This window comes from Balaenoptera borealis (assembly GCF_965194805.1).
Source record: "Balaenoptera borealis genome assembly, chromosome: 6".
In the NCBI taxonomy this organism is placed as follows: domain Eukaryota; kingdom Metazoa; phylum Chordata; class Mammalia; order Artiodactyla; family Balaenopteridae; genus Balaenoptera; species Balaenoptera borealis.
In genome coordinates, this window is record NC_138863.1 from 33,647,719 (window position 1) to 33,661,882 (window position 14,164).

At 43.6% G+C, this 14,164-nt stretch overlaps 1 protein-coding gene and 1 pseudogene across 4 annotated transcripts in view; one reads left to right on the forward strand and one right to left on the reverse strand.

The window, feature by feature from the left end:
- Positions 1 to 1,763: 1,763 nt before the first annotated feature.
- LOC309630934 (thioredoxin, mitochondrial pseudogene) lies at positions 1,764 to 8,893 on the reverse strand (annotated as a pseudogene). The gene is made up of 2 exons: positions 8,813 to 8,893; positions 1,764 to 3,017 (listed from the first exon to the last, which is right to left on the reverse strand). The product of its transcript is annotated as a thioredoxin, mitochondrial pseudogene (transcript).
- A 123-nt stretch (positions 8,894 to 9,016) lies between these two features.
- LOC309631099 (cyclin-Y-like protein 1) overlaps positions 9,017 to 14,164 on the forward strand; it is a 37,617-nt gene continuing 32,469 nt past the window's right edge. For all 3 annotated transcript variants that reach the window (XM_082397148.1, XM_082397149.1, XM_082397150.1), the window contains exon 1: positions 9,017 to 9,535. In XM_082397148.1, the coding sequence (XP_082253274.1) occupies positions 9,310 to 9,535 (226 nt within the window). In that variant the 5' untranslated portion in view covers positions 9,017 to 9,309. The remainder of the gene's footprint in view (positions 9,536 to 14,164) is intronic.

Genomic DNA, 14,164 nt, shown 5'->3' on the forward strand with positions numbered 1-14,164 from the left:
AAAAAAATATATCTAGTGTTTAGAAGAGCTTTTTGAAAATATTCTAAAGAAGAACCCTCCCACACTTTCCTTAATAAGATATCTCATATGTGATCACACATATCCACTTCCTTATCATCAGTATCATATGCGAGGATGTTTTGACGTTTTTGTTAAGGCTTTCAAGGAAGGCTTGAAAACAACACAGCAGCATCTATAATGCATAATACTGTCAGTTGTATCAATGGGAAAACTGAAGATCATGTAGGATGAATCACTTGGTTATTATCTGCTTGTTTAAGTTATTTGGGTAAAACAAGTCAGAAGTTGTCGCTTGTTTCTTAGAGCGGTGCTACCCCTGCGAGGCTGCCTTCATGTGCTCAGTGACTCCTTGATTGTAGCTAAAAGGGGGACCCAGGGTTCCACACACCACATTCTGTTCCCCCTTCTGTCATTCCTGCTCACACTCTAGTGGGGGGATGAGTTTGAAGGCTTGTTGTCTTCAAAACCCTTCTGTCTATGTGGGCTATGCTGCATCATTGCTTGTTGCCCAAAGGCGCTCTGCAAAGATAATTTACTGCCTAAGAAAGTGGTATATACAGAACTGGTCAAGCCATGGGTTGCACTTTTTACAAAATTAATAAACAATTTTTTAAAGCAGTTTTAGGTTTACAGAAAATTGAGCAGATAGGGCTTCCCTGGTGGTGCAGTGGTTAACAATCCTCCTGCCAATGCAGGGGACACGGGTTTGATCCCTGGTCTGGGAAGATCCCACATGCCACAGAGCAACTAAGCCCATGTGCCACAACTACTGAGCTTGCGCTCTAGAGCCCGTGAGCCACAACTACTGAGCCCGCGTGCCACAACTACTGAAGCCTGTGCGCCTAGAGCCTGTGCTCCACAACAAGAGAAGCCACCACAATGAGAAGCCTGTGCACCATAACAAAGAGTGGCCCCACTCACCACAACTAGAGAAAGCCCGCGTGCAGCAACGAAGACCCAACACAGCCAAAAATAAAGAAATAAAGTAAAATAAAATTAAAAAAAAGAAAATTGAGCAGATAGTACAGAGAGTTTCCATATATCCTCTCCTTTTCCCACTCACAGTTTCTCCTTAGTGCGGTTCTTAGTTCTCTCTTAGTTCTCTTGCCTTAGTGCAGTTACAATTTATTACAATTGATGAACCAATATTCATATAGCATTACTAACTAAAGTCCATAGTTTGCATTAGGATTCGCTCTTTGTGTTATACAGTTCCGTAGGTTTTGACAAATAATGTCATGTATCCATCAATACGGTATCCTACAGAATAGTTTCACTGCCTTAAATATCTCCTGTGTTTCACCTAATCATCACTTCCTCACCCCGCCTTGACCCTTGACCCCTGACTATCACATCTTTTTACTTTCTTTCCCAGAATGTCATATAGTTGGAGTCATTCAGTATGCAGCCTTTTCAGATTGGCTTCTTTTATTTAGCAATATGCACTTAAGGTTCCTTCGTGTCTTTTCATGGCTTGATAACTCATTTCTTTTTTTTTTTTAATATCCTCTTTTTTTTAGAAGAAGAAATTACAAATAACAAAACATTAGCAAAATGAGTAGAAAGTACAGCGACTTCTCATATACTCCCCCTGCCCTCACACATGCACAGCCTTCCCCATCGTCAACATCCCACACCAGAGTGGTACGTTTGTTACAATAAATGGACCTACATTGACACATCGTTATCACCAACGACCATGGATTGTATTAGGGTCCGCTGTTGGTACTGTATTCTATGGGTTGTTTTTTTTGGTAATTAATTAATTAATTTATTTATGGCTGTGTTGGGTCTTCGTTTCTGTGCGAGGGCTTTCTCTAGCTGTGGCAAGTGGGGGCCACTCTTCATCGCGGTGCGCGGGCCTCTCACTATCGCGGCCTCTCTTGTTGCGGAGCACAGGCTGCAGACGCGCAGGCTCAGTAATTGTGGCTCACGGGCCCAGTTGCTCCGCGGCATGTGGGATCTTCCCAGACCAGGGCTCGAACCCGTGTCCCCTGCATTGGCAGGCAGATTCTCAACCACTGCGCCACCAGGGAAGCCCTGGGTTTCTTTTTTGCTTCTTCTGTTTTGTTTTTTTTTTTTTTTTTTTTACAAAACAGCAGCAGGAAAGAAAAATGCAGGAGGCAGATGAGCCAGGCACCGGGGTTCAGATCAGAAGGGAGCAGGGAGACCAAGCTGTTACTGCAGGCTGGCCCCGGGACTCTGTCCCAGCATCCTGGGAGCAGGGCAACAAGCCCTAGAAGGAGCAGAGAGTGGGTGAGGAGACGGCTGTCCCAGCTCGGTGGCGGCACCGCTCCTTGGGCGGCCACCCTGGCGGTCAGCCAGCTTGGGAGCACTTGAGGCTCCTGTGTTTGGAGGCCTGGTCTCCAAAGCACGGACCCACAGGGGCCAGGCAGAGGGAGGAGGTAGGAAGGGCCGGCACAGAAGGGCTATGAGTTCTATCTGGGTCCCCCAGGACCACGGGGCCCAGGTGGGCAGGGGCAGTCAGGACGCTTCCCTGCTTGTCAGACAATCAGCTTCTTCAGGAAGGCCTCCAGCTGGTCCTCATCCTTGATGCCCACAAACCTGTCCACCACATCCCCATTCTTGATGGCCAGCACGGTGGGCACAGCTGATACCTCATACTCTATGGCGAGGTCTGTGTGGTCATCAATATCCGCCTTGGCCATCACCACCTTTCCATGCTGCTTGGCCACCACCTTCTCTAACCTTGGCCCCAGGATCTTGCAGGGACCACATCACTGTGCATGGAAATCCACAACCACTGGTGTCTCACTGTTGACAACTCAGTCTTGAAAGTCTGGTCCATCCTGGATGTTAAAGGTCATTGTACAGACTCTGGTGGTGTATATTGACTGGGCTTGGCTGGGTGTTACTGTCAGGTTATTAGGACTGCGCTGTGGGGTCTGCAGGGCCCTGGAGGCAAGGGGCGCCCACTGACTCTGAGAGGGCTTCCTGCAGATTATGGAGGCCAGGAACCTCCCCAGGAGAAGTCGCTAAAGCCATCTCCCTGCAGCGAGAGCAGAGGGGTGCACAGCGCGGCCCTCCCCACCGGTCAAGGGCACTTCTGTTCCCTATTCATTTCTTTACTCACTGCCTGCCATCCAGCTTGCACACATCCCCAGTCACCCAGTTGCCGCAGCCAATGGTATTTGTAGCTTTCCTGCCCCACGGACAACACTGGACAATTGCGAATGGAGCATCTACTGGCCAGGTACTGTGCTAGGTGCTCTGCTCCAGAAATGAGAAGCAGATGTGATCCCTACCCTCATGGGACTCACGTGATCAGTCATTCCTAATTAATACTCAGGTCCCTTGATTGCCACTGCTCCCTTTGGCAGGTTTACTTAAATGCCACTTAAATCTCCCTATTTTTGAAGACCTCTTCTTTCCTTCCCTTCCTTCTCTTCCTTCCTTCTTGCTTTCCTTCTTCCCCTCCTTCCTTCCTTCTTTCCTTCCTTCCTTTCTTCCTTTCCTTATTATACATGTCTTCTCAAGGCAACCACTTCTATACCTACAGCTTCAATTACTTTGTGTATACTCTAATGACAACACAATTTTAAATGTTGTTTTCATTTACCAGTTTTTTTTTTTTTTGGTTTATTCCTAGGTATTTTATTCTTTTTGTTGCAATGGTAAATGGGAGTGTTTCCATAATTTCGCTTTCAGATTTTTCATCATTAGTGTATAGGAATGCAAGAGATTTCTGTGCATTCATTTTGTATCCTGCAACGTTACCATATTCATTAATTAGCTCTAGCAGTTTTCTGGTGGCAGTTTTAGGATTCTCTATGTATAGCATCATGTCTTCCGCAAACAGTGACGGTTTTACTTCTTCTTTTCCAATTTGTATTCCTTTTATTTCTTTTTCTTCTCTGATTACCGTGGCTAGGACTTCCAGAACTATGTTGAATAACAGTGGTGAGAGTGGACATCCTTGTCTCATTCCTGATCTTAGAGGAAATGCTTTCAGTTTTTCACCATTGAGAATGATGTTTGCTGTGGGTTTGTCATATATGGCCTTTATTATGTTGAGGTAGGTTCCCTCTCTGCCCACTTTCTGGAGAGTTTTTATCATAAATGGGTGTTGAATTTTGTCAAAAGCTTTTTCTGCATCTATTGAGATGATCATATGGTTTTTATTCTTCAATTTGTTAATATGGTGTATCACATTGATTGATTTGCGTATAGTGAAGAATCCTTGCATCCCTGGGATAAATCCCACTTGATCGTGGTGTATGATCCTTTTAATGTGTTGTTGGATTCTGTTTGCTAGTATTTTGTTGAGGATTTTTGCATCTATATTCATCAGTGATATTGGTCTGTAATTTTCTTTTTTTGTAGTGTCTTTGTCTGGTTTTGGTATCAGGGTGATGGTGGCCTCATAGAACGAGTTTGGGAGTGTTCCTTCCTCTGCAATTTTTTGGAAGAGTTTGAGAAGGATAGGTGTTAGCTCTTCTCTAAATGTTTGATAGAATTCACCTGTGAAGCCATCTGGTCCTGGACTTTTGTTTGTTGGACGATTTTTAATCACAGTTTCAATTTCATTACTTGTGATTGGTCTGTTCATATTTTCTGTTTCTTCCTGGTTCAGTCTTGGAAGGTTTTACCTTTCTAAAAATTTGTCCATTTCTTCCAAGTTGTCCATTTTATTGGCATAAAGTTGCTTGTAGTAGTCTCTTAGGATGCTTTGTATTTCTGCGGTGTCTGTTGTAACTTCTCCTTTTTCATTTCTGATTTTATTGATTTGAGTCCTCTCCCTCTTTTTCTTGATGAGTCTGGCTAATGGCTTATCAATTTTGTTTATCTTCTCAAAGAACCAGCTTTTAGTTTTATTGATCTTTGCTATTGTTTTCTTTGTTTCTATTTCATTTATTTCTGCTCTGATCTTTATGATTTCTTTCCTTCTGCTAACTTTGGGTTTTGTTTGTTCTTCTTTCTCTAGTTTCTTTAGGTGTAAGGTTAGATTGTTTACTTGAGATTTTTCTTGTTTCTTTAGGTAGGCTTGCATAGCTATAAACTTCCCTCTTAGAACTGCTTTCGCTGCATCCCATAGGCTTTGGGTCGTCGTGTTTTTATTGTCATTCGTCTCTAGGTATTTTTTTATTTCCTCTTTGATTTCTTCAGTGACCTCTTGGTTATTTAGTAACGTATTGTTTAGCCTCCATGTGTTTGTCTTTTTTACGTTTTTTTCCCTGTAATTCATTTCTAATCTCATAGCGTTGTGGTCAGAAAAGATGCTTGATATGATTTCAATTTTTTTAAATTTACTGAGGCTTGATTTGTGACCCAAATTGTGATCTATCCTGGAGAATGTTCCGTGCGCACTTGAGAAGAACGTGTAATCTGCTGTTTTTGGATGGAATGTCCTATATATATCAATTAAATCTATCTGGTCTATTGTGTCATTTAAAGCTTCTGTTTCCTTATTTATTTTCATTTTGGATGATTTGTCCATTGGCGTAAGTGAGGTGTTAAAGTCCCCCACTATGATTGTGTTACTGTCAATTTCCTCTTTTATAGCTGTTAGCAGTTGCCTTATGTATTGAGGTGCTCCTGTGTTGGGTGCATATATATTTATAATTGTTATATCTTCTTCTTGGATTGATCCCTTTATCATTATGTAGTGTCCTTCCTTGTCTCTTGTAACATTCTTTATTTTAAAGTCCATTTTATCTGATATGAGTATAGCTACTCCAGCTTTCTTTTGATTTCCATTTGCATGGAATATCTTTTTCCATCCCCTCACTTTCAGTCTGTATGTGTCCCTAGGTCTAAAGTGGGTCTCTTGTAGACAGCATATATATGGGTCTTGTTTTTGTATCCATTCAGCCAGTCTATGTCTTTTGGTTGGGGCATTTAATCCATTCACGTTTAAGGTAATTATCGATATGGATGTTCCTATGACCATTTTCTTAATTGTTTTGGGTTTGTTTTTGTAGGTCCTTTTCTTCTCTTGTGTTTCCCACTTAGAGAAGTCCCTTTAGCATTTGTTGTAGAGCTCGTTTGGTGGTGCTGAATTCTCTTAGCTTTTGCTTGTCTCTAAAGCTTTTGATTTCTCCATCAAATCTAAATGAGATCCTTGCCGGGTAGAGTAATCTTGGTTGTAGGTTCTTCCCTTTCATCACTTTAAGTATATCATGCCACTCCCTTCTGGCTTGCAGAGTTTCTGCTGAGAAATCAGCTGTTAACCTTATGGGAGTTCCCTTGTATGTTATGTGTCGTTTTTCCCTCGCTGCTTTCAATAATTTTTCTTTGTCTTTAATTTTTGCCACTTTGATTACTATGTGTCTCGGCGTGTTTCTCCTTGGGTTTATCCTGTATGGGACTCTCTGCGCTTCCTGGACTTGGGTGGCTATTTCCTTTCCCATGTTAGGGAAGTTTTCGACTATAATCTCTTCAAATATTTTCTCTGGTCCTTTCTCTCTCTCTTCTCCTTCTGGGACCCCTATTATGCGAATGTTGTTGCGTTTAATGTTGTCCCAGAGGTCTCTTAGGCTGTCTTCATTTCTTTTCATTCTTTTTTCTTTAGTCTGTTCCGCAGCAGTGAATTCCACCATTCTGTCTTCCAGGTCACTTATCCGTTCTTCTGCCTCAGTTATTCTGCTATTGATTCCTTCTAGTGTAGTTTTCATTTCAGTTATTGTATTGGTCATCTCTGTTTGTTTGTTCTTTAATTCTTCTAGGTCTTTGTTAATCATTTCTTGCATCTTCTCCATCTTTGCCTCCATTCTTATTCCGAGGTCCTGGATCATCTTCACTCTCATTATTCTGAATTCTTTCTCTGGAAGGTTGCCTATCTCCACTTCATTTAGTTGTTTTTCTGGGGTTTTTTCTTGTTCCTTCATCTGGTACATAGCCCTCTGCCTTTTCATCTTGTCTATCTTTCTGTAACTGTGGTTTTTGGTCCACAGGCTGCAGGATTGTAGTTTTTCTTGCTTCTGCTGTCTGCCCTCTGGTGGTTGAGGCTATCTAAGAGGCTTGATGGGAGGCTCTGGTGGTGGGTAGAGCTCTCATTTACCAGTTTTATTTTACATAGGATGCCTCATTTACTAAAACCATAGATTCCAAGTTGCTCCATGAAAAATGTGATATTCTTAGCTGTCAACATTAGGGAATTTCCCCAATCACATTTTTAAATTGATTTAATGTGTTTTTTTTGAAAACATAAGTTGGGATATCACAAAATGGACTTAGCCTGCAGAGGCTTACTTTCAACCAGAGAGCTCCATTTCCATGTTCCGCTTAACAGAACCCAAAATGATCTTCCTTCCCAAACCTCTTCCTTTTCCTGCACTATCTAAGAAAAAGTAACCACACTCTACATAGTTCCCTAAGCCAGAACCCTAGCAGCCATTTTTGCTTCTCTTTTCCCCTTCCCGCTCCATATCTAGTCACTGAGCACTTCTATTCTACCTCCCAAATGACCTCAGATCCTTTCCCTCCACTCCAATCTCTGCCACTGCCTTTAGTTTGAACCCTCACTCCTCGCTTAGATGAATATAAAGTCTCTTAATGGGTTTTGTTGCTTCCATCAGTCCTACTTATTCTCAAGCGTGACCTCACTACAAACCACCTGATAGTGACTCCTTAACTTCACAACATTCAATGGCTCTCATGTTTCTGGGAAGAAAACCAAGCTCTTTACCCCAGCATCTACTTGGGGTTAATAGATCTAGGTTTGAATTTCAGGTTTAAGTACTTTGCAGCAGTGTGACCTCAGACTATTGGGCTCTCTAAGCCTTTGTTTTCTCACCGTGCCTGAGGTCACTGAGGGCAGGACCATTTTTCACACACGGGTGCCTGGCATGTAGGAGGGACTAATCAATGTTGAATGAAGGGAAAGTATTTTAAAATCCACATCAAAAAACTGTTCCTGATACACTATGTCACTTCCAACCAAATTTGACTTCTACCTTTATTTTCTGATGATCACAATAAGGTGCCTTTGGGGATCCACACAATCAGGGATCAAATCCTGGCCACACCCCTGAGCAATCATGTGACCTTGGGAACGTTACTTAGCTTCTGTAAAATCTGTAAAATGAAGGTTTCTGAGGATTTTGTTCCCGAGGGTTAAATGAGTACCTCACTTGGAACGGGGGCGGGCGCATAGTGTTTGCCAAATGTTAACTATCGTTATCATCTTCATCAAATCAAGACCGTGGTACTTCACTTTGTGACTCTCAAGTTGGTATGAGAAAATCGTACTTTATGCGTTGTTGTTGGCTAAAGTAGGGAAACCTGGAAACTCCTGCCGTGGAAGAGAGAAACAGGCAAGAAAAGCGAGTTGCTGAATCCCAGCGCCTCAGAGGTGGGAGGGAGGAGTTCGGTACCTAATTTACTGATGAGGAAGTGGAGGGGTGACGTGTCCTTGAGTCTCATTCAAGACACAGCCACAGCTCTTTATTGAGAGTAGGACCAGGGCCCCGGGGGTTGCTATGGTTAAACTGTAGGCGGAAACTAACACTCTTTGGAAGGCAAGACAGGAGGAGCATTCAGTTATAAAAAACTGTCAAAAATTGGGGTGAAACTAAGTTCGTTGAGCAATACATCAAATGAGTCAACTGTCGACCCGGTGAAACCGAGTTGCTAACTGAACTGGCATTTTACGAACAGGGGCTTTCTACAGAGCCCACTGACTCAGGACGGCTTCCATTAACAAACTCCCGCGGCGCTTCCCGCAGGACCGGAAAGCTCGGAGTGCGAGAGATGAATGGAAAGCAGAGTCCGGGGCGCGCCGCTCGGGGGGCGGGGCAGCCGCGGGCGGGGGCGGGGCATTGTGAGTTACATGCCTGCGCTCTGAGGAGGGCGCGTGGAGGGAACTCTGGTCGTGATTGGTCCGTCGTAACCAGGTGACCGAAGGACACATTCCGGTAGGCAAGGGCCGGCCGGGCTAGCTACTTTCAGTCAGGAGGCGGCGGCGGAAGGAGGAGGAGCTCCGGCTGCGTTCTCTCCCTGCAGTGGCTGCGCGTCTGAGCGCTTGTCTGGTTCCCACCCCTTTTAAATAAGCCGGTCTGGTCACCGCCCTCACAGACTAGTTGGTTCCGGGGAGGCGGCGGCGGCGGGGGTGCGGCCGGGGCCGGGCCCCTGCCCGGGGCCCGGCGGCTGGGCGGACAGGAGAGCGGCGGGCGAAGTCGCGTCTGCATGTGCGGCACAGCCCCGGCATAGCCCAGGGCTGCCAGTGCCCGCCGCGCCATTGTTGGGGGAGGGGGCGGCTTCTGAGCTCGGCGGAGTCGGGGGACGAGCGGAGGCGGCGGCGGCGGCGGCGAGGAGTGAAGGCGCCCCATGGGGAACTCGCTGTCTTGTTGCCTGTCCCCCAATGCCTGCCGCAAGTTGGGCCGGCGCAGGGGGTCAGCGGAGCCGGACTGCGAGTCTGAGGTCTACAAGGCGGCGGCCGGGAACGCGGTGGCAGTAGCTCCGGCGGCGGCTGCCGTGGAACCCGCCGAGTTGGATTTCGCAGGTGGCGAAGGCCACCACCTGCAGCACGTCAGCGACCGGGAGATGCCCGAAGGTAAGAAGCGGCGGGCGCGCCTCGCCCCTCGCGGGGTCGGCGCCGTCTGCTCTCGGGCTTACCTCTGGCCTCCGCCGCCCCCAGGGTCCCCCGGGAGGGAGACGCCGCCTAGGGCTCCCTCTTGCCCGGAGTTGGCTCTCCCAGGGCTGGGCACCGGGGACGAAGGCTGGCTCTGCTTGGCGTCCCCACCCCTTATTCTTTACCAGTCGCGTCCGGCCAGTCTCCTTCCCTCTTCCCTACCCGAATGCCCAATTCTTTCCCCCGTTCCCATTTCCCAGCCCGGCCTGAGACCCTCCAATCCGCGGCCCTTCCTGTTGGTGGTTCTATTTGTTTAACATCTCGTGGGACTTAGCAGAGACTTTCTGGTGTATTCTCTCTTTTCTTAATGAAAACTTAAATACTCTAACTTCGGCGTATCCATCCCGTCTCCCTATCCAGATGGTACCTAAGCGAAGGAACTAGGTAAGGGCCTGATGATAGACTTCTATTCGTTAAGGTAGTTGATACTCGAGACAATTAAGACAAACATTAGAGGATTTGTCATTTAAATTCAAAATAGAGATGGACAGAGTCAGTGTGGTGTTCTTAACTAAAATTCTTTGGATTTTAATGTTTTCAGTCGCCCTGATAGAAGCTACTTTATCCCTTCTAACTATAATTTGAACACGATAGGAAAGAAAATGGTGGGAGAGGGGCTTAAAATAACTGTGAACGGTGTGAAACGTTACTGCCACGGCTGCAGAGACTAGTTGTTGGGTTTTTTTTCTTTACCAAAGGAGACCCCATGGAGTTCTGATTACTTTTAAATTCCCACTTTGACACAAGTATGTCTTCAGCTGCACAGCCTTAACCGACTTCTTTTGCACGTTGCCTGTTCTAAGGGAGGGGTGAGGTGGTTCCTGAGACTGCTGGACAGAAGTTTCAAAGGAGAAAAAACAAATTCAGATTGTAATTTGTAATATAAAGGTTTGGGAGTTAACATACCACATCCATCCTGCAGAAAAATGTCTCCATGGCTCCCTCCTCCACACCCCCCCCCCCAGTAGAATACTATTTAACTTTAGGAATGTTCAGGTAAAAGTTCTGAAGACTAAGTGGCTGGGGGTGGGTGTTGTCGGGGAGGAGAGGAGAGAGAGAAGAGAGGAAATGTTTGATTTTTGCCTCTAGAATTTTGGAAAGGGATGGCTCTAGGTTAAAAAAATAAATTTCTGGGTAGCATAGTGGCACTTTAATAAAGACTGTTCTTTGAAGTATAAAACATTGTATCATAAAGATGTTAAAGCCCCACTGGCCCATTTGTTTCATTTAAATGCCAGAGATTATTTCATTATTTCATAGACGAAATGTCTTACAGCTCTTCTATTTAAATTTTAGTTGGGTTTATTTAATTTCTTTAAAAGTTAGAATAATTAAGCCTGTGGATTCACCCTTATGATGGACGTGGCTTTGTAAGTGGAAAGTACTCCCTTTTCAGAATAGTTAGATATTGTGAAAGAATGAACAAATTATGTGAATTAATTGTAGCTTTAAACACAAAGCACGTAAGTACTTGTGAAAACTGCTCTGCTTGTTGCTATAAGGTAAGCCTCTAAATGATTTTTAAAAACAGTTAGTAGTTGGCTAGTGTAGGTTGAGAGACGAAAATTGGACCTTTATAGAATTCTTTTAAGATGTACAATGCATTTTCTTGTGTATTTCACTTGGCCCTTCCATCTACAAATAAGGCCCGTATATATTCTCCCTCTGTTGCCGATGAAGAAGCCAAGACTTAGAGATCTGAAATGACTGTGTAACACAGCTACTGAACAAAAGAGACAGACTTGGGAGGTGGTAGATATGCCAAATTCAGTCCTTGGGATGCTTAAGAAACTGTTTAGAGTGCACCTTATATTTTATAATTTATCCATAAGTTAGGCCTATCTCAGCATACTCCAGTTTTGATTATTGCCATTCCAGTTGATTGTACACAACTCAGAAGCAACATTTACCTCTCCATTCTCTGTCTGTACATACATTGCAATGGATATGAATAAAAGTAGAAGTCATGAAATAGCCTAAATTTATCAGTCAGGTAAACACGTTGGTATAATTTAAAGAGTTTGTTCTGGTGAAATCCAATTGAAGCCGAGAATGCCCTGCACAGAGGGACATTAGGGGAAGCTGGTAAGCGGGCAGGTGAGGTACTAAGCATTTAGCATACGACTATGTATGGTAAGGAAGGAGTGCTAAATCAGGAACTGGAAAAATAGAGTTCATGAGTACAGAATTTACCTTTTTATGTTTAACAGGATTGTTAAAATTTCATTTCAATTTGTCTTTTTTGGGGGGGCATTCAATAAAGTGATAAGAGAAACCTCAATTTCAGCATTTGCCTATTAATGAAGTTTCCATAGAAACAAGGTCAGAACACCAAATATAAAGCACAGGCACATTGGAAGTTTGCTCTTTATGTCTTTATTTCAGACAATTTTGTATCAGTTTCCCTGGAAACTGAGAAATACCTACTCAGATATAAAACATTTTGGCTTTTCTACAGTGAAGAATTATTTGGTTACTTAGAGAAAATCGTCCATAAATGATGCTCTGTCTTGTTCTTCAGAAACATTGGAGAAGAACATGATTTCTTCAAGCCATCTCAAAAAAGTAACTCCTAAGAACGTAGTATAGATTTCAGATAGACTCAAAAGAATTTTTTACTACTTTGTCTTTAACAGTATATCTAATATAACTGATGGTAGTGTCATAATAGAAAATAAGATGCTACGGTCCTATTATCTGATTTTATTTTTATTCATCAACTTTTCATACAGCCTTTATGTTCTGACCTTAGGAGCTTTGCTAATTTTCTGGTGAAAGGTGCTCTCTCAAGTGACCCCTACCTCCCATCCCCCTGAAGAGTGGGTAGGGAAGGAATTGGCAATATGATGTGGAAAAACCTCTGAGCAACAGATCTTTCCTTTTTTTGGTGACAGTATTAATAAACATTTGATGTAAAAGGTTTAGAAAACACAGAAAAGTCCTTCACTCACACTCAGAATATCCAGAATTTTTATTAATATTTTGGTGCTGATTCTTCCTGAACCTTTTGTATGCATATAAACATAACATTGTGTTTATTTTACAAAGATGGGATTGTTCTTTATGTGCCACTTTGTAACTTTTTGTTATAAAGAAAAGTAACGACATGAAGCTCCGGGAACTGTGCTGGCACCTAGAGAGTCCTCCAGGGTGACGTATTTCCATGCAACTGCGCATGGCTCTACAGCCTGCCTTTTACCAGCTGTTTACTGTGCCATCGAATGGTTGGAGCATAATTCATTTACCCAGCCTTTATGGTTGAGCATCTTTTATAATCCCATTATAATGCTTTATTCAGGGGACACAGGTAAAAACTGATGCATTGTATTGATACTTCCCTATAGCATTCTGATTGCACACTTTGTCTTACGACTTCATTAAATTCATAGGGTGAGTCATTTTGTAGTAAAGGTATTTTAACATTAAATGTTCTCTTCCCAAATTAAAGTTACCATTGATTTTTCACTGAACATTAGATTTCCTCTTTTAGGTTTTCGTGGTTCTTGGTAACCTGTCTTGTGTCTTTGATTCTGAGTAACTAAACTACTACTCTAAGAGATCTGAAATTAACTCTGGTCTTAGGTGACAGACACATCAAAAGACAGCATTAGAAGAAATCTTAGATGATGTGGGAAAATTGGGAGAAACTTAACTGGTTTTGGGTACACTGAAACCTGATTATTAGGCACCATTCCAGAGGCAGGACAAACAGTGGTTAGACAAGACAAAACCCGTATCCTAACTCAGGTCCTTCCTTTCTAGAGGTGCCTGGGGGCTGACGACACAAGAATAACATCAGGTAGTGAGAACACTAAGAAAGAAAATGAAGGTAATGGGCTGGGGAGGAGGACAGTTTTACAAGGGGTGGTTAAAGACAGCGTCTCTCCTTTAGCGACCCATGAGCAGTCCTAAGAGAGCCACGTGAGGCTGTGGGAGAAGAGGCTTCTGTGCAGTTCCTAAGAAGGGAATATGCTTGATGCGTGCCAAGGACAGAAAGATGGGTGGCTGCAGCTGAGTGAATGAATGCCAGGAGGAATATGGGGGATTAAGACCTTGTATGCCTAGTGGGCCTTGACCAAAAAATATGAATTTTAGCCTAATTGTAATGGGAAACCATTGAAGGATTATATGCAGGGGAATGATGTTAATTCTTAGAAAAAGGGAAGGGGGGTAGAGAGGGTGGAGGGAGAGCAGACCAGCTACTGTGTGAGAATAGACTGTAAGGGTGGAAGGAAGCAGAGAGGGAGACCAGTTAGGAGGCTGGTGCGGTAGCTCAGGTGAGAGCCAACAGTGGCTTGAACAAAAAAGCGATATTAATAAGGGTCTAAAATAGGCTGTAGTATATACATTGCTCTTGCATTTCATTTGATTCTCACCATGTTCTGAGTTAGGTAGTGTAGGAATTCTTCTCTTAGGTATAAATTGAGTTGTCCAAGGTTTTAAAAATGAGTATTGATAGAGAGTAGGACTGTAAATTCCAAATGCATGGCATATAGGAACAGAATTTATTGTTGACATTATGTGAGCTTCTTTGGAATACTACCTTTTTTC